The sequence below is a fragment of the Gracilinanus agilis genome, chromosome 1 (assembly GCF_016433145.1).
Source record: "Gracilinanus agilis isolate LMUSP501 chromosome 1, AgileGrace, whole genome shotgun sequence".
NCBI lineage: Eukaryota > Metazoa > Chordata > Mammalia > Didelphimorphia > Didelphidae > Gracilinanus > Gracilinanus agilis.
In genome coordinates this window covers 388,774,534-388,801,005 of record NC_058130.1, presented here as the reverse complement: position 1 = coordinate 388,801,005, position 26,472 = coordinate 388,774,534, and the positions used below count along the sequence as shown (strand labels likewise).

Here is a 26,472-nt window from a genome sequence, read left to right as displayed (position 1 = left end):
TTCAAAATGATTGTGCCAATTCAGACCTCTACCATCCTATCTTTCTACAACCCTCCCAACATCAACCAATCCTATACATCATTATTCCTTCTCCTTCTCTTCTTCCTCCTAACCCTTCTCCTCTTCTCTTTTCTTCATTGGAAGCATTTTTCTTCAATGGTTGTCAATAGTATGCAGTTCTCTTTGGAAGAACTTTGCCCTAGCCCTTGGTAGTCTTATCAATTTTCCTCATGGAACGTACATTCTGCATTTCTTATTAAAACTAGAAGTCTGTCTAAACAATTCATTCCAATTTTAACATTCTGTGGTTCTATATGCTTCCACACCAACCATTGATGGTGTCCCTTGTGCACCTTGACAGTACCTAAACTACTACCACGTGCCTTGCCCAACCCCAGTCCATGCCTCTTTAGGTCACGCCTTCCCATAGCCTCCACCGCCCAATGGCGAAAGTACACGGCGTAGCATGTCTGATAGATTTTTAGTTGTCTTCGGGACGCCTGGCCGGAATGCCAAGAAATTCCATCTCACCGGGATATTTATTCGTTATACTAAATTATTATGGCGACGTTCGAAACCTGCACCCTCTAACCACTGTGTCTAGGTAGCTCAGCTTGTGGCGATCGGTTGCTTCCCAGAGCCCGCCCCGTCACCGTCTTCCCACCGGCTCAGGGTCCTAGCTGGAGTATGCTTTTACCCCTGATGCATTTAGGGAGTCGTAGTTTTCTACATACTCAGGCCGGCGCGGGGCCCGCGGCGGAGGACTACAACTCCCAGCTGCCCCACGGGGCCGCCTATGAATGGGTCCCACCTGTCCAGCGGACTCGCCGTAGCGCGGTCCAGACAAGGCGGCGAGGAAGCAGGAAGGGAGGGAGAAGGGGGCGCCAGGCAGGTGTGTCGACGTTGCTCGGGTAACAGCCCCTTGCCCTGAGCCCACTGGCCTGCTCGGCCCCCTTCTTCCTCCCTGTGCTGCACGGTGTCCCGCGGGACTGACTTCGGGAAGCCACCCACCATGGACATCTTCGGGGACCTAAGGAGGATGAACAAGCGCCAGGTAACTGGAGGCCCGGGGCGGGGACCGAGCCCAGGGGCCCTGGCTGGGCATCGGGAAGTCGGGGCTCTGGGCACGCAGACAACTCGTGAAGAACAGCCTGAGGATGATGGGCAGAGCAGAGACCTGGAAGGGTGGAGAAGTGAAGGGCATCCTACCTTGCGTTACCTGAGAGAGTGAGACTGACAGCCTCGGGGTGGGAGTCGAATAGCCCTGGACTAAGTGGATTTCTCCTATTGGTACCCTGTTCCCTAACTATTTTGCTTATCCAACATTTATTAGGTGCTTGCTCTGATTGGGAAAGATAAGTTTAAATTAGGCACTCCTACCCTCAGGGAGCTTACGCTATTGTAATATAAATAAAGACACGGAATTCATTTTACTAATTTATACAGGGGGTTGATCCGTCTGCCAAGCTCTATGCTAGGATGGAGGCGGGGTGGGGGGCTAAGGGGGTAAGTAAGGTTGTCTGTGGTGTCGGTCTTAATACCCTAGAAGAAGACTGGTTAGGATGGTTAGGTAGTGGGAAACAACCTTTGAAGAACACTTTAAGGAGCCTCAGATGTTTGGCCTAGAAAACAGACAGCTTATCAGTGAAGATGACATGCTGTCTTCTTTCTGTGTCTGAAGGACTATTATAGCCCAGTGTCATTGTCTATTTGCTCCTGTGCTGCCAAATATTGCTACCTGTTGTGTGAATTCATACTACCTAATTTTACTTGGGCCTTCACTGGGAAATTCTTTAAAAAAAAAAAAAAAAAAACCCTTAACTTTTGTGTATTGGCTCCTAGGTAGAAGAGTGGTAAGGGTGGGCAACTGGGGTCAAGTAACTTGACCAGGGTCACACAGCTGGGAAGTGTCTGAGGCCGGACTTAAACCTAGGACCTCCTGTCTCTAGGCCTGACTCTCAATCCACTGAGCTACCCAGCTGCCCCCAAAATTCTTTTATTCTTGAAGATAGCTATTGAAATATTTTGCTTGCTCCCCCTATCCCAACCTGCCCCCCAACTTTCAATAGATGATCTGCATCACCTACTATACCTACAGGATGTTGATGTGAACTTCTTCCTGCTTCACCTCCATGATTGTCTGAATCTTTATTCTTTATTTGGGGCCTTCATTAACTTTTCCAAGGCTGATTCCTCCACTTTCCTGCACTGAATTTGGTTCACTGGTGTTAAATTTTAAGCACACTGTTTGAGTGCCTACTTACTATGACCAAAAAATGAGTCAAGGAGAACAGGGTTCTAATCCAGCTTCAGATACCTACCTTTATGATGTCAGACCTTGGGAAAGTCACAATCTACTTCAATTTCATCATTTGTAAAATGGGGATAATAATAGCACCTATCTCAAAGGTAGGCGATCTTGGGAAAATCAAATTAGATAGAACTCTTAGTTCAGTGTCTGTCACATAGGAAGGACTAAAATATGGTAACTATTTTTATGACTTATTTTGCCCTCCCACTCAGTTGAAACTGTTCTCTCAAGTATCACTTGGAAGTTATCAAATCCAGTAGCCTTTCTTCCTTAGTCCCTGACCTGTCTGACACAGTTGATAAGTCTTTTTGAAAGCCTTGTAGTTTGGCTTTTGTTACACACAACTGTCAGTTTCTTACCTCTGATACTTTTTTTTTCCTATCTGCCTCTGACTCTTCTTAACAACACCAAAAATGTAGGTGCTCTTCATGTCCCTCTCCTTTATCCTCTTATTTTTATGTAATATATATCTTCAGCTCTGACTTTTCTCCCAAGCACTAGTTCTCGTTTTAAGGAGGACATTGTACCTTTCACAGTGAATATCACTTAAAGAAGCCGATGATGTTTAGCCTAGAAAAGAGAAGATTTGGAGAACAAGATTGCTGTCTTCCCCTATTTAAAAGAGTGTCATATAGAAGAGGGATTAGAAGGGGGCAGCTGGGTAGCTCAGTGGAGTGAGAGTCAGGCCTAGAGACAGGAGGTCCTAGGTTCAAACCCGGCCTCAGCCACTTCCCAGCTGTGTGACCCTGGGCAAGTCACTTGACCCCCATTGCCCACCCTTACCAATCTTCCACCTATGAGACAATACACTGAAGTACAAGGGTTTAAAAAAAAAAAAAAAGAAGAGGGATTAGACTTATTTTGCTGGGCCCAAAGGGAAAACTAGAAACAGTGATTGAAAATTTTTTAAAATAAATTTTATTTTATTTTTTGATTAACAAGCATTTCCTCCCATTCTTACCACCCACATACCCACTCAAACACCCTTGGAGAGGGGATAAGAAAACTAAATTCCTTGCAACAAATTTGCATAATCATGCAAAACAAATTCTCATACTGGCCAAGTCCAAATTCTTTAGTCAATCACACTTATCCCAAGAGGTGGATAGTATTCTTCATCAGCCCTTTGGAATCATAGTTAATCATTTTGTTGATCAGAGATCTTAAATCTTAAAAAATTGTTCATTTTTTTGATCTTGTTATAGTATAAATTTTTCTCCTGTTTCTGCTTACTTTACTCTGATTAGTTCATACCAATCTTCCCAGATTTCTCTGAAACTATCTCCATTATTTCTTACAGCACAATAGTATTCTGTTACAATATGTTCAGCCATTTCTCAATTAATAGGTACTCCCTTACTTTCTAGTTCTTTGCCACTAAAAGAGGTGATGTAAATATATATTTATTTATCCTTTTTTTTTTCTTTTATGGGGATCAGGGGTGAGGAGGATAGACCCAGTAGTGGTATTAGTGAGCCAAAAGAGATGCATAGCTTAGTAAATTTTTGGGCATACTCCCAAATTGCTTTCCAGAATGACTGGACCAATTCATAGCTTCAACAATAAGAAGACATTATGTTTGTTTTCCCAAAGGCCTTCCAACATTTGTCACTTTGTTTTTTGTTTTTTTTTTTGTCAACTTCACAAGTCTGATGAGTATAAGCTTAGAGTTACTTTAATTTTAACCATCTAATTACTAAGTGTCTTGGAGCATTTTCTCATGTGGTTGTATATTGCTTGAATTTCTTTCCTTGAGAACTGCCTGTTCATATTTTTTTTCTTTTGCCATTTGTCAATTGGGTAATAGTTATTTTTAGAAATTCTAGTCAGATTCTTATATATCTCAGAGAAACTTTATGCAAAGATTTTTCCCCCAGTCAAGTTTCTCTTCTAATCTTAGCTGCATTGGATTTGTTTGTGCAAAAACTTTTATAAGTTAAAAATTGTTTCGTTTTTATGATCCTCTCTATGCCTCCATTGGTTGTGAGCTCTCACCTTGCCCAAAGAATAAAAAGTCATTTTTTTCTTGTTCTTTTAAATTGTTTATGATGTGACTGTTTACATCTATATCATAGATACATTTGGAGCTTATCTTGATATATAGTATGAGGAATTAATCTATGCTGTCTAATTTTCCTAGAATTTTTTGTCATATAGTGACTTACTCAGGTAGTTAGTCTTTTAAGTTTATTGAACACTAGGTTATTAAGTTCATTTGCTTTTTGTATGTTGTATTCATGATCCTTTCTGCTGATCAACTGTTTTTAAACCAGTACCAAATTATTTCTTTGATTCCTGCTTTGTTGTATATTGTGAGATGATGCTATGCACCTTTTGACTGATGCTTCTGTTAGTGTTCTGCATTTCTTCCAATGCATAATTTTACTCTGTTACCCAGGTAATCTAATGTTTGATTAGATTGATAGATCTTATGATCAAAATGATGATCTTTCTTACTCATTTCTCATAATAATTCTTCAGATACTTAAAAACAATATAGCTGTCAAATCTGGTCTCTCCTTTCCCCTTTCATCCAAGTCTTCAACTTAATTTCAGACTAACCTTTATTTTACTCTGCTTTCCTTCATACATTATGTTTTTTCACTCCCCTATCTCATACCCACTCCTGCCTCGAGAGGTCAGATTGCATTTTTATAATTGGAATGTGTTCCATCCTCCTGACAACTTAGTGAAATCATTTCCTAAGTGCTTACCAGTTCATATCTTCCATGAAACTCTATCAAACTCCATCCCTTCTTTCCTCCTATTTAAAATTGTTCCTTTTCTTAAATCACTTTGTCTGGATTTCTCCTTTGCCTTTATTATATCTTACTTCTTCTCATGTTTCCTTGTTATGTACCCAGTTTGTCCCTTTAGGTTTTTACCATCTTAAGGGTAAGGACTGTGTATGGGTGTTTTCCCCAAATTTCTACTCCCAGGGAAGTTGTGCTAGATGACTTTGAAGGTCCGTCTTACCTTTGAAATTCTATGTTTCTTAACCATTCCCATGTGAGAATTAAGAAACACTTCTGGGAGCCAGTTGGGAACAAGAATTGTTATTTTTACCGGCCCTTGGTTCTGCATTTAGCTTTGGGATGTAAAGGACTGGTCCAATGATGGGTAAGAACTAGAAGGAATCTTCTGAGAATGCCTAAGTTTTTTAAACTGAAAACCATTTTCATGAACTTGTTAAATCATATTCAATTCAATAAGCATTTATTTAATTTGCCTGCTATGTGCAAAACACTATACTAGGTACTGGGATTACAAATACATAATGAAAAATAATCCTTGCCCTGGGGAAAGTGGAGATTATAGAATATTTAAGCAAATAAGTATATGCATAATAATTTGAAGGATAAATTACAAAGGGATTTCAGAAAGTTTTTCATAGGATCCTGCTGGCGCTTGAAAAAAAATCTAGGAATTCAAAGAGGTAGAAATGAGCGAATAATGAGTTGCTATAGGCTCTTAGAATTTATTATTTGGTGGCTAAACCTCTGATAATGAGTTTCTCAGTGAACCTAACTAAGGTGCCTCTTGGACAACTGATCCATACTCTCTTACTGGACCTATATTCAGTTTGGTAGGTCCATCTAGAACTCACATTTCACTGAAATAGTATTTAAGGAACTTGGGGTCAAGTTTATATCATGAGGGTCATCAAAGAAATTCAATGGAAGCACCACATTCATCCAAGTAGAATTTCAGAGTATGTGATGGGAAGTGTTGTCATGTATTTTATGGAATATGTTTTTTGGCACCTAGGTGTTTCAAGTTTAGTTTCAAGTGTAACTGCTTGGCTGCTATGACAGCTGTAACTAAATTTAATGTGCTGTGATAGAGAACATTTTGAAAAACTGACTGATTCTCTAGCTCTTCTAATATTATCAGCAGGAAAATCCTCAAGGAATTTATGATTGCATTGTTAAATAAATCATTATGGTAATATTGGATGGTTAAAAAACAAATTCTCTAAAATGAGTCCTGGTGTGGAGTGAGAGTTGCAACCTGTCAAGAGTGCCTGACTGTCATGCAATGCTGTCTCTTTTACTAACATCCGATTTACTCTTCCAATTCCTCTGTTAGCCAGCTCCATTGTTTGCTAGTTACTCTTTTTCTTGCTTAAAAATTGTAAAACATTCACTTTTTTCAGAGCTTCAGCTTCTCCAGCCTGCTGATACATGCCCTTTGGATACATCCTCCTGCTTGAGGTCCCTTTTTTCTTTTGTCTTCTATAACCTACTAAATTAGGTCATGCTCAATTCTAAGACTGCTTTCTCTTCTGGCACTATTTGTCTTTAAAGAAGATACTTGGTTAGTAAAAGGCTCACTCTATTTATTCTCTTTGTTTCCACTCTAAGGGAAGAAAAAAAAGTACTGTAGCTGAGGCATCTGAAAAAGTACATCTAGCTGTCATTTTTGCTCTCCTCAGTTGACATTAACTGTAGATTGAAAATTTTGTTTAAAATTTTCAGATAATAATATGTCATCATTGCTACCATGTTTTACCTCTGCTATCGAAATCTATTTTGAACATGGAAGTGCTGTGCATAAAATTGGTGTGCAAAATATTAACTAAAGAAACCACCAGGTAAACAGGATAGTAAGTTTCAGTTCAGCATCTTGTTCTTAGATTGTTTTGCTCAAAGAAAAAAAATTAGCTGATTTTATTTTTCTTTAAGATTTCAAGCAAAAAAAATCAGGGGAAAAATTTTTTTGATGCCTTTGCCAAATAAGTGGCCAAAAATCAGAATTTGCTTCCAAGCTCCTCTCCACACAACTGCCAAATTGATAGATCCAAAACTTTGCTTAAAAATTTCCAGGATCTCTGTTGCTTCTTGGGTAAAATAAACAAATTTTGGCCTGGCATTTAAAACCCTCAGTAACCTGACCACCATCTACATTTCCAGGCTTATTTCAAACTGATTTCTCCATTTATTTATTAATAATTTATAATATTTTCTTATTATTTCTGTTCCAATCAAATTGACATTGTTGTTGCTCCCCACATATGACATTCCATCTTATATCTCTGTAACTTGGAAACAGTGAGCTTCTTACTTTACCTGCACCTCATAGAATCCACTATTTTTTTTCCAAGTACTACTCAGGTGACACTTCCTTTATGATTTCCTACTCCTTTCTAGATTCTAACCTCTTCCCTCTTGACATTAGTTTCTATTTAATTGATTTGTGTACCAGTTTTATCTCCTTAGTAGAATGTAAGTTCCTTGAAGGCAGTAACTATTTCCATTTATATTTTCTTTGCACCTTATTTTACATATGGCCACCTTAGTAAACCTCTGATAAATGCTTGTTGATTTAAATTCTATCGAATTAAATCTGTGTGGACAGAAAGGGCTTGGAAACCTTGCCTCAGAAATAGTGAGATTTGTCTAAAAGTGCCCTGGAGCCTTTCCCAATTAATTCTCCTTCCATCTGAATGGGTGTCCCTTGCCCAGTACAGCTGGCACTCCATTGTAGTCCCTCCACTGGGGTAGCTGACAATCTCTCTTTGCCTTTCTCATTTTTCTTGTCTTACTTGTCCCTATTTTTCCACAAATTCCTTAGATCTATCTACCAACTCACAATGTGTTTTCCTTTGGAGCTAGCCATCTGTTGTCTCTCCTTCTCATGACCTCACCAGTCCACCTCCTCTTCTGGTCATACATTGAAGAAATTAGATTCTGTTCAACAAATATTAAGTGCTTGCAGGCAACATTGTGTCCTAGGGATACAAATGTTAAACAAAACCAGATAAATACACAGATAAATATAATGAATGAAAAAGCATTTATCAAGCATTGGGCCAAGCACTGTATCCAGCTCTGAGAATATGTATAGAAAAAGCAAACAGTCTTCCTGGCAAGGACTTTATGCTCTAATTAGAGGAGACATCATTTAAAAGAACTTTCAGCTACAGGGCAGATAGAAAGGCCCAAATCCTACAAGTGCTATGGAGGGGCAGGTGGCAAGAGTCAGTGTTATTTGGGGTTATATAAGTATATTATCACAATGCCAAAGGATTTCAGGATAGAAGCAAGGCAGATGATGAAGCCCAGAGGACCTTAGGAGAGCAGATGGTACAGCCGGGTGGTCTTCCTTATTCCTGGAAGGAATAAAGTTGTTGACTGTTACCTCATCTATGTGCTGTAAGCAGTTAAGAAGCAAATAGGGAGAGTGTTCCCAGTGATAGTGGTTCCTTTTCACTGCCTAACACACAAATGGGCACTCATTCATTTTGAAATATGATGTAAATTATACTATTATAAATGCACAGGAAGAGTCTAGAGCAGTGATGGGCAAACTTTTTAAAGAGGGGGCCAAAGGAAAAGAAATTCTCATCTGTCAGTTTGTTTCTAATTCGAAGTTTCATTGTATTGTATCTTCTTGTTGTATTTGTCAGATTAGGAATAATGTTGCGCTGCCGGAGAGAACATTTCAGGGGGGCAGCATCTGGCCCATGGGCTGTAGTTGCCCATCACTGTTCTAGAATACTAAAGGAATTTGGGAAAGCAGAAAGGCACTTATAGTTGAGGGGGACATCAGGGAAGGCTTCGTGGAAGAAGTTATTTAACTTTGAAAGAAGAGAAGGATTTTGACAAGAAGAGATTTGAGAGTAAACCATTCTTATCTAAGACATATACAGAAGTAGAAAAGGACAAGACAGGTCAAGGGAATGAGATGTAGTATGCTTGAGTTGACTGGAATATAAAATGAGTAATGGTAGGATCTCAGTAGTCTACTTGGGCAGAACCAAGTGATAGAAGAATGCCTTTCTAGACTGATATAGTTGGATGGACAACTAATAGAGTTGATTCATTATTACATGTATCTTGGATAGTGGGCTAGACCCAGAGTTGAATAAGAATAAAGTAGACAGATTGCATTTAGAAAATTGCTCAGTGCTTTCGCTGATCAAACAAAAACCCATCATTTTAACACCAAGTATTTTTACAGTGATAACATATGGCTGTGATTTATGGAATACATCACACACTATAAAATCAAAATTGCCTAAAGGGCAGTGGAAAAATGTTCAGTGGGCATAAATGGGCTGTAGTATATTGCTAGTGATCATTTGGGTACAAGAAGCAATATAAAAGATATCTTTAGAAAAGGAGGTAGACCAGGCCCAGCCTAGGAAGGATAGTTCAGACACTATACTGGTGCCTAAGAAATATTAAAATTCCTAGAGCAATAGTTCCTTTCCTATTACATCTAAAAATTAACATCCATTTTTTAAAATTTTGAGTCCCAAATTCTCTCCCTCCCTCTATCCCTCCTTTACCCCCTTATTGAAAAGACAAGCAATTTGATGTAGTTATTTATACATATGTAATCATACAAAATATATTTGCATACTAATCATGTGACAGAAAAGCCAGACCCCCCCCCCAAAATAAACTACAAGAAAAATAAAGCAAAAGAAAAAAGTATGCTTTGATCTGCATTCAGGCGCCATCATTTCTTTCTTTGGAGTGGATAGCATTTTTCATCCAGTAAATCCAGACTATTTAGAATTGTCTTAGATCTCTGTATTGCTGAGAATATTAAAATCCTTCACTGTTGACCATCATCCAATATTACTGTTTCTGTTTTCAATATTCTCCTGGTTCTACTTACTGTATTTTGCATCATTTCATGTATTTCCAGGTTTCTTCCGAAAGCATCCTGCTCATTGTTTCTTTTTCTTTCCTTTTTTTTTTCCTAAACCCTTATCTTCCATTTTAGAATCAATATTGTGTATTGATTCTAAGGCAGAAGAACGGTAAGGGCCAGGATCACATAGCTAGGAAATGTCTGAGGCCAGATTTGAACCTAGGACCTCCTTTCTCTAGACCTGGCTCTCAATCTACTGAACTACCCAGCTGCCCCACTGCTCATCATTTCTTAAAGCACAATAGTATTCCGTCACAATTGTATGCCACATCTTGTTCAGCTATTACCCAGTTGATGGGCATCCACTCAATTTCCAATTCTTCGCCACCACAAAAAAGAGCTGCTATAAATATTTTTGTACATATAGGCTCTTTTCCTTCTTCTTTGAGATATAGACCTAGTAGTGGTATTGCTGAGTCCAAGGGTATGCATAGCTTTATAGCCCTTTTGATATAGTTCCAAATTTCTCTCCAGAAGGTTTGGACCAATTCACAACTCCACCAAAAGTGTATCAGTTCCCCAGTTTTGCCATATCCCTTCAGTATTGTCATTTTTCTTTTTCTCTCATGTTTTCCAGTCTGATAAGTATGAAGTGGTGGTACCTTAGAATTGTTTTAATTTGCATTTCTCTAATCAAGAGTGATTTAGAGCATCTTTTTCAAATATAGCCAGCTTTTATTTCCTCCTCTGGAAATTGCTTGTTCGTGTCATTTGACCATTTATCAGTGGGGAATGATTTGTATTCTTATAAATTTGCATCAGTTCTAAATATTTTTGAAAAATAAAGCCTTTTATCAGAGAAACTTAACTGTAAAAATTTTTCCTCCAGCTTTCTAATCTTGGCTGCACAACCCCTTTTTAATTGAATGTATTCAAAATGAACCATTTTAGATCCCATAGTATAGAACAAGAGTTTTTTCAACTTTTTTGGATCATAGACTTTTTTGGCAATCTGGTGAAGCCCATGGATCCCCTCTCAAAATAATATTTAAATGCAGGAAAATAATATAGGATTACAAAGAAAATAAATTGTGTTAGAAATAAAATTATCAAAATATTTTTTAAAAACAAGTTCATACATCCCAGATTAAGAAACCCTACCCTAGAGGAAAAAGCTCCAGCACATTGAGTGGACCCTTTATTGAAACTTTGGAAAGGAATTGGAGCAGGGAAGAAGTGCCAAGGGTCTTTGACAGGATGAAAAGATGTAGAGGGTTTTAATCTTGACTGTCTTGGAGGATACCCACATCAGTGGGGTTGTAAACCAATTGAAATATCCAAATGCAGTGCCTTAATATAGTAGGCCCCTAATGTTTATTAAGTTGAATGATTTTGCTTAATTAAACAAATTTATTAAATTAATTCAACTCCCTCCCCCTCTCTTAATTTTGTTAATAACTCAGGAAACTTGAGCCCCCAAAATAATTAAATATCTTGTCCCACATCACAGAGTTTGATGACTTTGAGCAAGTCAACTTCTTTGGACTTTATAGTGCTTTTCTGTTTTGTAGGTTATCCAGAGGGGGGCTTAGTTATTGAATATTGGCTTTGTTATGACATGGTATAACCTACAATCTGTTATTCCTCCCCATTCCCAAGGATGTTATTATTTAGAAGCTTTGTTGTATTTAAAATACTGCCATTTTCTATATTTATGAGTGTTCTTGAGTTTATCCTGCAAATAAGAAATCATTTTATCCAAGGCCAAAGTGATTATTATTAGGATGAGAAATATAATTCATAATTCTTTAAAAGTGGATAAAAAAACATATCAGGTCATCAGGATATACCTTACACTTTACCCTATATTTTTATTTCTTAGGCAGAGGTATTTTATTAAAAAATCTTAACCAAATTCCAAATTTATACTGCACAAAAGTATAAAGACCATTGCATTAGCAATCAGGCAACCTGAGTTCTAATCCTTGCTCTGCTGCTTCTACTTAATTGTGGTACCTTGGGCAAACACATAATCTCCCTCTGCATCTCTGTTTCCTCGTATATAAATTAAGAGGATTGAATTAGGTAATCTTTAAAGTCCCTTTCCAATTCTCAAATTCTTTGATTTGTTTCCTTCCTATAATCAATTATAGGGAATGGTTAGATTAATTAAGTTCAGGTTAATTAAAAACAAGTTTAGTACTAAACTTTATATACAGTAAGTTTGATGGGAAAAAAGTACATGCTACTTTCTCTGTTTGGTTGCTATTTTAATTTGTGAGATGTACTGTAGCAGAAAGGATTGGCGTTCATATTTAATAAAGATGAAGCTGTTCGTATTTAATAAAACACTTTCTCTCTATTGAAGTGTTTTGTTGTTTTTTTTTAATATAAAGTCAAATCCTATTGAATTTGACAGTCAGAAGTAGAATGCTTTGTAGAGATTCAATTTGGATTCTATAAGAAGTCTCTTTCCTATGCCAACTCTTACTAAAATCATAAAGGTTTGAAAATCTGTAGTAATCTTCTTAGAAATTGCACATGAACAATGAGCTGAACTCAGAGTTGATTAGAAGGAGGAAAACATGGAACATCATATTTGGAAAAAGCAGAGTGTTTTCTATGGATCCCAAGTCATTCCTTGATGCAAACCCATTTTTGACACTAGAATTCTCTTCATGCTAATTCTGAGAACTTTAAACCTAAACCTGATGCAAAGAAAAGAAGAATGAAGTTGCTCTTATCTTCATGAAGCTTGCATTTTGCTGGTTGGGAAGACCATTCACACAGATTAGTCAATACTAAGTAATTTGAGGAGAGAAAAGAGAAGTAATAGCTGGGGTAGAGGGACAAGGAAGGCTTCAAATATTAGCTAACATGAGATAACGGTTTTAAGAGACTGAAAAAAGGAAGGGCTTTACATTCTTATTTGAGGAAAATATGTGGAGGTGAAAGATGAAATATTGAGTTTGAGAAATAATTAATAATCTAGTTTGACCAGATTATTCAATGCATAAAGTGTTGAACCTGGAGTGAGGAATATTCAAATTTTAGACACTCATCAGCTTTATGACTCTGGAAAAGTCACTCTGTGTGCTAGTTTCCTCAACTGTATACTGGGGAGAATAATAGCGCCTACTGCAGAGTTGCTGTGAGGATAAAATAAGATGGTATATGTAAAGTGCTTATTAGCATAGTGCCTCACACATAGTGGGCAATATGCAAATACCTTCTCCCCTACCATACTATTAGGACCAAAAAGGGGAATAATATGAAATAAGGCTGGATAGATTGGCCTAATCAATAACTATGGAGGATCTTAAATGCCCCAAAGTTTGTTTTTTATTGAAGCAAGAAGGAAAGCTTTTGAACACTGGAGTCAAGACCTAAAACATAGGTCAGATCTATATGTCTCAATAAATTAATCTTTAAGTTGTATAGAGAATGGATTAGAGAGGGAAGACCCTGGAAGGGAAATTAATTAGGAAGCTATTAAGAATAATTCAACAAAGTACTTATGCTGTCCTGAACTAGGATGGTAACTATAGAGAGAGGAGGATGGTTGTGAGAGAACTTGTAGAATAGACTTGGCAATTAATTGGGCATGAGGGAAAGGGGAGAACCTTGGGTGATTCCAGGATTACAGTCTGAGTAGGGGGATGGTAATGTATTAAACAAAAACAGAAGTTTGGAGTTTAGGGGCAGAAAATAAGTTCCATTTTGGACCTCTGAGTTTAAGATGCTGATGAGTCATTAAGAAAAGAGATGGCCACTAGGCAATTGGTGATGCAAGTATGGGAGTAAGGAGAGAGATTGGGGCTAGATGTGTATATATAAGTGAGAGCTGATGAGATCTCTATGGAAGAGAGGAAAGAGAAGGGAAATGGGAAGGAAAAAACATATAGGGAGTTTATTATATTACATAGTATGTGCTAGATATTACATACTATTACTAAAAAATTGGGTTTTTTGGGCTAAAACTGGGAAAAGGACAAGTTAGCAAAGGTAGTTTTGAAATAGATGTGCATATGACTGTTTTGAAAGTTTTTTTTCTTTCACCCATTATTTTAAGTTTAATTTGGCAGTATTTTAGTTTTTCAATTCCTTAAGTTTTCAATAATTTAAGTAAAATACTTTTTACTTTTAATTTAAGTTTAAAAATATTATCTCATGTGCTAGGCACTTTTTATAGATAGCTCATTTGAGCCTCAACCCAGCCTGGGAAATAGATGCTTTTATTATCCCCATTTTATTGAGGGAACTGAGAGGCAAACAGGTTAAGTGACTTGCCCAGGTATCACACAACTAATAAATGTTTGAGTCATATTTGAACTTGGATCTTCCTAATTCTAGTTTCAGCATACTCTTCCTTATGTCATCTTGAAGATAGGGAAAGAGGAGAGATTGAAAAGTTGAAACGGTCAAAAAGAAACAATGTTCATGAGGGAGGGGATGGTTAACATTGTAGTGGACTGTGCCAGTCAGGTGTCCATACAGAGTCTGGCATTGGTATAGAAAGCCCCCAGAAGTAGGGATCCACTAAGCAGGAACAAACTAGCTCAGGTCAGAATGGAGTAGGTAGGAGCTCATACACTGATCAGTAGAGGATCAGTCTTGTGAATAGCTGCTTCACTACCAACCTGGGAGAAATGCAAAGACCCAGGATATCCCCTCCCTCAAAAAAAAAAAATCTACAAAGGGTTCAGGTGGCTTAAGAACATGTTATCAACTTTAGTAATCAATTCATTGCTAACCTTTAGATAAACAGTTGGTTTCAGTGAAGTGGTGTTATTGAAAGACAAATTGAAAAGTTTTAAGGAGTAAGTAGATGGTGCAAAAATGTAAGCAGCAAGTATAAATGCCTTTCTAGAAGTTTGGGAGGAAATAGGTAGATAACAGCTTGAGGAAATGGAAGGAACAAGTGAAATTTTTAAGAATGTAGTAAATCTTGATTGTGTTTCTAGGTCCAGTAGCCTGGGAATAGGGAGACATTTGAGAATGAGTGCCAAAGAGGCATAGCCCTAAAGAACCCTGGAGAGGAAGATCAAGGGCACAGAGAAGGGTGAGCTTTGGCACAGATTGAAAATACAACTTTTCAGGGGCAGCTGGATAGAGTGGATAGAGTACAAGGCCTGGAATTGGGAGGACCTGGATTCATATCTGGCCTCAGACACTTCCTACCCTGGGCAAGTCACTTAACACCCTTTGCCTTATCCTTGCCCTTCAGACTTAGAGTTGTTACCAAGGCAGAAAATAAAGAGTTGTTTTTTTTTGTGGGGGTGGGGAATACATCTTTTCCTCTAAGACCAAATCAGAGAAGGAGAAAATAGGTGAAGATATGCCCTAAGGTACCTTCCATTTCTGTAATAGGTAATGAGAGACTTTAGTCTAAAGACCTTGAAGACAGTGAGACAGTTGATCCTTGTGAGGCAAAGGGGTGGGGATTCTTCGCTTAGAGAAATCTACCTGATAATCCATCTCCCTAAATCTCTTTTTGTCTTCTGAACCCTCTTCTTGGAGTAAAGATGTCTTTTCTGTGGACATGTTTAGTTTATTGTTAAATATATGTTCAGAACTAGTTCATTATAAGAATGTCTCTTTTATTTGGCAAACTAGAGTATATACTCATTTTAATTTGTTTTTAATTTTTTCCACAGCTATATTACCAGATTTTAAACTTTGCCATGATTGTATCTTCTGCTCTTATGATATGGAAAGGCTTGATAGTTGCCACTGGAAGTGAAAGCCCTATTGTGGTGGTGCTGAGGTATGTAATAATTTCTTTATTCAGTGTCACATTATGGTATGGTAAATACCCATACTTGAATAAAATGTCTCCAAATTATATGAACTCTGTGAATTTTGAATCTTTAATTGAATGAAACATTCAAAGTCCTTTCAAATAAAATTATTTGAAACCTATTTCAAAGATATTTCATGTTTTCTTATTTAGCTTTCAGTGAAATTTTTGGCAATTCAGGCTAGATGTATGTGTTGATAGAGATCCTATCATGTTTGCAAGTGTTTGGTCTTTTTAAAAATACACAGATATAATCAGAAAGAAGTTAAGAAAGAAACAGACAGGCACAACAGCTTTGAAAACTACATATTGATGGGCAAGGGACATGAATAGGCAATTTTCACATAAAGAAATCAAAGCTATAAATAAGCACATGAAAAAATGTGTTCTAAATCTCTTATAATTAGAGAAATGCAAATCAAAACAACTCTGGGGTACCTAGCAGATTGGCCAATATGACAGCAATGGAAAGTAATAAATGTTAGGGGATGTGGCAAAATTGGGATGCTAACACACTACTGGTAGAATTGTGAATTGATCCAACCATTCTGGAGGGCAATTTGGAGCTATGTGCAAAGGGCTTTAAATGACTGCCTGCCCTTTGATCCAGCCATACCACTGCTAGGTTTGTATACCAAAGAGATAATAAGGAAAAATATTCGTACAAAAATATTTATAGCCACGCTCTTTGTGGTGGTAAAAAAATTGGAAAATGAGGGGGTGCCCATCAATTGGGAAATGACTGAACAAATTGTGGTATTTGTTGGTGATGGAATTACTATTGTGCTGAAAAGAATAATGAACTAGAGGAATTCCATGTGAATTGGGACAACCTCCAGGAATTGATGCAGAAGTGAAAGGAGCAGAACCAGGAGAATATTGTACACAGAGACTGAGACACTGTGACACACTCGAATGTAGCAGACTTTTCTACTAGCAGCAATGCAGTGATCCAGGACAATCCAGAGGAACTTATGAGAAAGAACGCTATCTACATCCAGAGAAAGAACTGTGGGAGTAGAAACACAGAAGGAACACAACTGCTTGATCACATGGTTTGATGGGGATATGATTGGGGATATAGATTCTCAACAATCACTCTATTGCAAATATTAATAATATGGAAATAGGTCTTAATTAATGATATATGTAAAACTCAGTGGAATTGCTTGTTGGCTACAGGAGGGGGGAAGAAGGAGGCAAGGGGAAGAACATGAATCATGTAACCATGGGGAAAATATTCACAATTAAATAATTGATTGAGAGTGAATAAAAAGGAAAACTACATATTGAATTTATTATATATTTAAAAACAAGTTATATGAAATAAAAATTCATGGTTTCACCTATAACCCTATATGGAAATTGGCTTTAAACATTTATGGTGTTCATTAAATCCAGATAAAAACAAAATTAAAAATCAAGTAATATTATAATTGTTTTGAACTGGCAGAATTCTTATATATTTGGCAAGATGGCAGATTTTAATGTTCAAATTTTCTTTTAAGTATGGACATTTTTTTTAAAGTTCTGATATTTCCAACCAAGTTTCTTCTATATTAAGAGAACACATTTTAATTGCATTCTTTCAAATATCAAATATCAACATTTAAGTACATTATACACAAATATACTTTTTTCCCATAACTCTTGATGATTTTTTAAAGTTTTTTATGTATTAAAGACCTTGGCTAAATTAACACTGGAATTTGTTCATCTGGCCATTAAGTCATGCACGATAAAAGGTTAATCATTGAAATTAAGTGAAATCACATGAAAATATTACCATATTTCAGAACCATGAAAAGTTGTAATGTTCCTATTCCAAATACATCAGTGATGTTTTTACTTTGTATTCAAGCCTATTTTTGGCAATTTGTAGGCCATTCAAGACATACATCTCTCTGGAGATTAAAAAATTATGGGAATTTTGAAATCATAAAAGGAAACTTAGATTGTTAAGAGTTGGAAGGAATTTGGGGATAATCTAAATCGGGGTTGGCAAACTGGCTACAGGACCAAATCTGATCCACCAATATAAAACATTCTTACCTTACTTGCTATATAAAAACAGGCAGAGAGGGAAGCAGCTGGGTAGCTCAGTGGACAGATAATGGTGCTGTTTAAGCACCATAAACTATTTTACTTCATTTGGAAAATTTGGGGGTACAAATTATACATAAATTTGATGAGTTATGTCTCCTAGATTTTATAATAATTTCTGATTGGCATGTTATAAAACCCATGGAATTTTGATTATTCCAGCTCTACCTACAACACTGGGATTTGAAAGGAGAGTATATTATATAGTAGCTTCAACTCTCACTTTAAAAAATTAACCCTCTTGAACTTGATATTAGCAAGAACTCTGGAATTTAAGAGTTAAGAAACTTAATTTCTAGTTTCAGTTCTGCTATTATTTGATTTTTTTTTTCAGAAAAAAAAAATTTCTTCCCACCATTTGATCTTGAATAAGTCAGTGTTCCTGTGCTTTTTGAAAGGATGAACTATTTTCAATTTTTGTCTTTGTAACTCCATCATCTAGTACAATGCCTGGTACATAGTAGTTACTTAATGTTTATTAATTTATTCAGTCCACTTTTTCATCGGTTAAATGCAGGGAATTCTGGTTCTAAATTAAATAGGATTTTTTGGAGAATGTAAGCTCTCCTTAAAGCTAAAACTAGGAGACTACCATAAAGATTCAGAAGTATAGATTCTTGAATTTGGATCTGCTTCTGGGCTTCTATCTTCTAAGAGTCAAGGAAGAGCTACTATTCTAAAACAAGACTTATCTTCTGTTTATTGTAGCAAGAAGTGCCATTGATGTTTTCTATACTCAAGTTTAAGAATTCTTTTTTTTATATTTAACTTTATGCCAAGATTATCACTTTTTCAGGGAGGTCAGGGTTGGGGGACTGCAGAGTTTTAACTTTTTAATAACCAGAAACATACACTCAGTAGCATTATTTATTTGTAGACTATACATAATTTTATTTGAAACTAATTTCAACCTAAATTGGCACATAAATATTATTTTGTGTGGATTGAAGTGCTGTTCATTTTTAGATCATAATGTAAACCTATGTTTATTTTGTGTTTCTTTTTAGTGGCAGTATGGAGCCAGCTTTTCATAGAGGAGACCTCCTGTTTTTAACAAATTTCCGGAAAGATCCCATTAGAGCTGGAGAAATAGTCGTTTTTAAAGTTGAAGGAAGAGATATTCCTATAGTCCACAGAGTCATCAAAGTTCACGAAAAGTAATGAAATCCTTAATTCTTTTTTTGTGTGTTTCTTTATTTTTTGATATATAATTGGAGAGGCATCAAAGTGCAGTTGAAAGACTGCTAGACTGGGCTACCCCATTCCTGCTGCCAGATCCTGACTCCTTGACTGTGGGCAAGTCACAGTAGCCTTTGGGAACCTGTTTCCTCATCTTTAAAATTGAGATGGCAGTAATACACAGTAGTGCTGGGAGAATCAAATGAGATTGTTCATAAAAAAGCACTTTGAAAGCTTTTAAGTGTAGATGTAAAGTTTTCTGAACATATAGTATTCATATATAATATGAATATATTAGACATCTTAATTTTAGATTTTTTATGTTTTTAGAATATTTAGAATTGGTTCCATTTATAGAACTTTTTTCTTACAGTACTGGTTCTGTGCCATTAGTTGTTACCTCTTTCTCAATATCCTGGTTTTTATTCCACTGTGCTTTGTGATGAGGGAATTAGTACATTAATGCAATGACACTTTACCTATTCTGGTTATTGATTTTTCTATAGCAAAATGGATGATTTTAATTCATTTCTTAAGAACTATGGAATTAAGCATATATCCAGCATATTGTGAAGATAGTGGAGTAAATCTGTACATATATATATATATATATATATATAAATTTCAAGTTTTAAGTTTCCTGTCTACCAATTACTCTTAAAGATCTTGAACTATTCATAATGCTTCTACTCTAAATGACTGATCCTTAAAAAGACTGATCTAACCTTCCATTTGTAATTAAAATATACCCTATGAGGTATTTGCTAAATACTGTTCAATTTATTAAAGGAAGAGATTTACCCAGGCTTTCTATGCTAATGATCTTAATTGGTTTTTATTATAATTTTGTTTAATTACTAGAAGGTGAAAGATTATTAAAAGCTGAAGTAATAATTTCCAGTAATTTATACATTTATGTCCAATTGCCATAGGTTTAAAAAAATCCTTTGGTTTCTTTTTACTGTTCAGGTTCCAATAGTTCAAATCAATTTGTTGCTATNGTACATATATATATATATATATATATATATATAAATTTCAAGTTTTAAGTTTCCTGTCTACCAATTACTCTTAAAGATCTTGAACTATTCATAATGCTTCTACTCTAAATGACTGATCCTTAAAAAGACTGATCTAACCTTCCATTTGTAATTAAAATATACCCTATGAGGTATTTGCTAAATACTGTTCAATTTATTAAAGGAAGAGATTTACCCAGGCTTTCTATGCTAATGATCTTAATTGGTTTTTATTATAATTTTGTTTAATTACTAGAAGGTGAAAGATTATTAAAAGCTGAAGTAATAATTTCCAGTAATTTATACATTTATGTCCAATTGCCATAGGTTTAAAAAAATCCTTTGGTTTCTTTTTACTGTTCAGGTTCCAATAGTTCAAATCAATTTGTTGCTATTTGATGTTGTTTCAAATTCATATGGGGATTTTAATGTTATCTAATCATAGTTGTACATTCTTTTATTTGTTTTATTTTTTAAAAGACCTTCTTTACAGGTATATAATTTGGCAGTTTTGTGCTTTCAGTGTCTAGACCAGTGGTTCCCAAATTTTTTTGGCCTACCGCTCCTTTTCCAGAAAAAATATTACTTGGCGCCCCTGGTAATTAATTTTTTAAAAAATTTTAATAGCAATTAATAGGAAAGATAAATGCACCTGTGGCCATCACCGCTCCCCTGGATTGCTGCAGCACCCACAGGGGCGGTGGTGCCCACTTTGGGAATCACTGGTCTAGACTATCTCAGTGTCTTTTTAGAATGCATAGAATCAGTCCCATTGTTTTTATGCTATTAGTTGTTACCTCTTTCCCAACGTCTTGGTTTTTACTCCACTGTGTTTTCTGATGAGAAAAAGAGCACATTATACAATGTTAAATAAAAAAGGAGAATTAGAAAGAAACTCAGTGCTCAGATCTGCTTGATTTGTCAGAACCTATATGCCCAATATTTAGCAGAGTATGATTCACATTCATGTCAACTTAAATAAAATATGATAATTTTCTAGTTCTATATTTCCTTAGAGGCTTTCTTCTGAACCACATTGTTCTTCTGTTGTCAAGGATTGATTAGGGGTTTTAGAACTCTGCCAGACTGTTAACTGGTTTGCACTTTTGAGTTGAGCCTATTATGTGGAAGGGAGGGTAAAGTGCTCAAAGGCCTACATATACATAATAATGTATCAGTTAGTATCTGAAGCTGAGTGATTTGAATTTTACTTTGCTAGTTTATGCCAGGTTATGTGTACCATCAGCCCAATTTACAGTTCTCTTAGAGTGCTGAATTTCACAAGGCTGTGTGCATGTTTACCTAACAGAATAAGGAATATCTGGAACTTGATTCAGATTTGAAAGTGAATTAAGTATATTATAATGTATCATCATTTTCCTAATTACAAAATATCAAGGATTTTTAACTAATAGTAATTCTTGATTGCTTGATATAGATTCATCTCATTTCCTTGAGACTTTTTTTCTGAACTTTAATATTCTTTTGTTATTCTTTAAGCATTTCAGAACTTAACCATGTCATATGCTCTTTTTAATTTTGCCTCAGAGGCCTCAGTTTTATTCATTTGTAAAAAAAATAATAATTACATTAGTGCTGTGAAGAAAGTACTTTATAAACTATTAAATACTCTTTTACATATAAATAGTATTTATGACTTAGGTTAAATATTTTAAAAGTTTTGCCTACAATCAGGATGCCAATGAATAAGAATGTCTCTTTTGCAGGCCACCCAAAATTTTTCTCATCCACCCCTCTACAAGTGCTTCTGGATAATCATGTGGAATGATTATAGTGCACATCTAAACACATTTGTAATCATGCTGAAACTTATTTACTAGTTGATGTCCTTTTACCTTTCAGAGACAATGGAAATGTCAAATTTCTAACTAAAGGAGATAATAATGAAGTTGATGATAGAGGTTTGTACAAAGAAGGTCAAAACTGGCTAGAAAAGAAGGATGTTGTAGGAAGAGCAAGAGGGTAAGGAATTTATTTTTATATTCCATGGTTTCCATGCTGAAAATTATTTGACAACATTGTGTTTGAGTTTTTGAATACAACAGATGATCCAGTTTTGTGTCATAATAACTAAATAAAACTCATCAGAACTTCCCAGGGACTGATACTAAATCAAACCCAAATCAATTTTGTGCACCACACGTTGAATTCTTTTTCAGAAAGATACTTGCACCCCAGAGGTTAATTATTCTTGGTGTTTACAATAATTTTGTCATTATGTTGGTGATAAATTTCATCAGCTTACTTTAGGGGGAAAGGGAACTAGGAATTATTCTTTTACTTGAAGCCAGATGGCTGAATTTTCTCTATTTTTTTTTTTAAATTCTAAATTTCAGAGAGATAGTATGAAGTGGATAGAGAGTTGACTTTTTAGAGTCAGGGAGACGTAGGTTCAAGTTCCATCTTTGATACTTGCTGATTATATGAGCTTGGCAAATCATTTTACCCATGCAATGCCCAAGGCAATAACTTTCCTAAACTGCACAATAGGTGCCAGTGTTCATTGGTAGACAAATTTTCTGTGCCAATAAAATTAAGATTCAGTCCTCTCCCACTCCTCCCCCCCAATTTTTCTTCCTGAGCATTTTGTTCTTTATTAGGGAAGAAGACATACTACTTACAAGGTTGTTGTAGAGACTTAGTTGGATCTGAATGCCATCTCTTTGGTCCCTTTGCTATAAAGCAAGACCACATTTTAGCCATCTCAACCAGAAGAGAATGTATCCTAGACTAAAAGGCCTCCAAAGAAAAATTTTCCATTGCCTCTTTTGGCAGGCTTTCTATGCTTAAGTCTCACTGTCAGAAAATTCTTACTTAATTGTATATTAAAATTCCTTTTTCTCTATTGATTGTGACCAATTCTTCCTCAATTGAAATGATCAAGTGATTATTTTCTGTGTAATAAATTTTTTTTATTTCATTCATAACTCCTCTGTTCCCACTTACTCCATTGACAGACCCTTGCTTCCTCCCCCCCCCCCCCAAATTGGTTATTGAGGCTTATTTTTCCCATTCATCTTTTTTATTACTTCACTATCCACTAACACATCTCCTGGAGATATGCTTGGAGAGTATGGGGACCTCTCTTTTGCATGTATTTAGAAGCTCCATTGATATTTCTGAATAGAAGAAGTGTTCTTTCCGTGGGATTAAAAGAAACCTGTAGTCATAGCCCATAAAGCAGGCTATTTATGAGAAAGTGCCAGGATATACTGGGGTTTCTAGAATCAAAGGCAACAAAAACCAAGACCAGATGTATACAAAAGGCATCTCACAGAACAGGTGCTGCTGATTGAGGGGTTCCAGATCTAGGATTCTTAACAACCTTTGCACAGCCATGGCCATAGGCACCTTGACCTGTGCTGACACCTACAGTTGGACCTGTTAGCTTAAATTAAAGCTAAAGATTATCTGTCGTTTTGCTGAATCTTGTTCCCCATTTGTCCAGATGAATGAAAGTTGGGTGATTTCTCAGGAATATTAATGATTTCCTAATTCCCTTTAATTCTCCCCCTACTTCTTTATATTTACTTGTACATTTGTGTATAATTTCTATTTTTCCCTCTTGCTCGTATTCCCAGATGTTTTTGTCATTGTCTTCTTTGTGTCTAGCAGAGTTCTAGGCCTACTTAATAAATACTTTCTGAGTAAATAAAGAAGAATTTCTGGGCAGCTAGAGAACCAGGCTTGGAGTATGGAGGTCCTGCGTTCAAATGTGGCCTCATATACTTCCTAGCTGTATGACTGGACAAGTCACTTGGCCTCAACTACCTACCCGTTCTTCAGCCAGCATAGTTTTTAGTTAGATTTTTAACGCTTTCTCTCAGATCTTATATTGCTAAATTCTTGATTGATGAACTTAATGGCATCATTTGAAAAGCACATCTAAAGTGACATGGATGTTTACCAATAAAGTGTCCCCACCCCAATCCTAATTCTTTGTCCACTTCAGACTCTTTATTGACAGCATTACTTCAGTAGAGAAGTTGACTTTAATGTTGTACTAAAAATATTGCAAATGGAATTTGTAAAAACTTTCTTCTTCATTTGTATATCAAGTAAATTGTGTATATCCGTTTTGTGGTAGCAAATGCAGCCATGGAAGATGGGAAAATTGTTAGTTCAGGTTTTCAGGTTCACATACTCATTTAAAAATTGGCTTTGGTTTTGAAACAAGATTTTTTTTTAACCCAGTAACTCCCTGCAGAAAAGTGGTTCTTTTATTTATACCTATACAGTCTTTTTTGACTTCTTTGCCATCATATTCAGAGATATTCTCTAAAAAATACTTAGCACCTAAAACCGAATCTACGGCCACATCATATGAGTAATTTTATTACTTTTATTTTTCAACTTAGGTTTTTGCCATACATTGGAATGGTTACCATAATCATGAATGATTATCCGAAATTCAAGGTAGGAACATTTTTGGGGAGGGAACATTAGTCAATTGTCTAATTCAATGATTGAAAGATACAGTTTTAGAGAAACTAATACCTGACAGCCAACTTCATTTGCAAACCATTTGATAGTTATAGAGGGAGAAATTATCATGTGGAATTTTTTCTTTCTTTTTGAGGGGTTCATAGTATATTATGGAATGAACTGTTAAAAAGCAAATAGACCATTATTCAGGAACAAAGGGTTTACAGCTTAGTCTTTAAGTACTGGTTATTTAAATCTTAATTCCTGCTACAGGTTTGTAGCTCTTTTACTCTAATACACATGACATCTACCTAATTTAGGAGGTAAAACATGGTAGAAGAGGTGATCATTTACTCTTTTTCTTAGACCATTAACCGTACAGAGTTTTTCTGAATATTCTTATAGACTCTAAATTTATTTCCAGACTGTGAAACAAGCGCTATAATTTCCATTGTATTTCTTTGCAGTATGCTCTTTTGGCTGTAATGGGTGCATATGTGATACTGAAACGTGAATCCTAAAACAAGAAGCAGAAGCAATTCCTGGGACTGGACTGAAATGAATTCTATTAAAAAAAGAAAAACTAATATATTTGAAATGTTCCACTTGCTATATAAAAGAAAACAATATGCAGGTTTTTTTTGTCTTGTCCAAATAAATGGCTCATCAGTAAACATTGTTTTCCGTGTTATTCTCTAATTTGAATCTATTCAGTTTACATGTTTGTGTCATGGTAATCTCTATAAGCAGAGAATAAGGATCTATGATCACTTAAAAGTATCAAGTGAGCCATTTATGAGACTATAACATTGGTGGGGGGAAATTAGTCTCTCCATGCATTTATATGTTTAAAACAAATCTGTATCATGAAGGAAAACAAAACTCTGGCCTTAGTAAAAAAAATAGTACTCCAGAGGAAAAAACCAAGCATAAACCTTATAAAGTTTGTTAAATATGTATTTTGCAGTTGGCAACTTAAAATGATGGAAAATGACCTCTGACAATCTTTCTGGGAAGAAAGGATGCAATCCATTCCATTGTCTTTGTCTTATGGTGTTACTTTAAACAGGACATAGACATTTTATTAAGGTCTACCTTAACCTTCCTATAATATGTAATCTGTCCTTCATATCAAAGTTAAATCAGCAGCATATTGCTCACCTGTGAGGTTACTTTCCTTGAGTTAGTTCCCAATTTGATAAAGACCAGCAGGAGTGATCCATGGGAGTCAACTCGTCCTTTAATCTTTTATCTCTCTTGAAATAGGCTATTGCAATAATAATGGACTTCATCCTGTTGAAATCAGCAAAACTGAAAGAAAAAAATGTACTGAGTACTTTTTAAAAGCATGATTATTCTGGTGTGCCCTTTAATAAATTGTTTTCCCAACAAACTAAAAAAAAAATCCATTTTTCTTTTTCTGGCAGTTAAAATTGAAGGTACCATATTGGATCATAATTTAAGATTTTATCCAATCTTCCTGGGGTTCTTTGATTGGTTAAGATAATTTTTTTTGAAAAAGAAAACCCACAGACATGTCCATGAGCAAGGCCTTGTTTGGCAGCAGTTCCATCCCATATTAAGTGTGTGACATATTCCCCTTGTCCATCTGGAGGATGGAGCCCTTCTCTTCCAGCAGCAATTGGGAGCCATAAGTTTCTGTTGACTGGTTTGTTACTAGTGTCATTAACCTTTTGTGGGGAAGGAAATGGGGTAATGGCAATTAAAACATATAAAGCAACATGACTTTTTTAAACATCATTTTCACAGAAACTTTAGCTGTCCAGAACATTGGCAAAAAAGCAAGGCAACAAAAAGCTCCTAAACAACTAAAAAATAGGCATCACAAAATTTGTGCTCCAGAGCTTGTGTACTTCACTCTCTCAAAATGAGGGCTTGAGGATTCTCTTATTTGCTTTTACTTTGTATGTAATTTTAACAAGCTTTAATATCTCATTTCCCAGGCAGACCAAATGGAGCAGCATGGTGGGTACAAAAGGCTTTTTTTG

The 26,472-nt window shown here is 35.9% G+C and overlaps 1 protein-coding gene across 1 annotated transcript; it reads left to right on the top strand.

Moving 5' to 3' along the window:
- The first annotated feature begins 834 nt into the window (after positions 1-834).
- On the top strand, positions 835-25,137 carry SEC11C (SEC11 homolog C, signal peptidase complex subunit). The gene is made up of 6 exons (XM_044657796.1): positions 835-1,054; positions 15,574-15,683; positions 18,827-18,976; positions 21,881-22,000; positions 24,397-24,454; positions 24,931-25,137. The coding sequence occupies exons 1-6, from the start codon at positions 1,013-1,015 to the stop codon at positions 24,982-24,984; spliced, it is 534 nt and encodes a 177-aa protein (XP_044513731.1). The 5' UTR covers positions 835-1,012; the 3' UTR covers positions 24,985-25,137.
- The last annotated feature ends 1,335 nt before the right edge of the window (positions 25,138-26,472 follow it).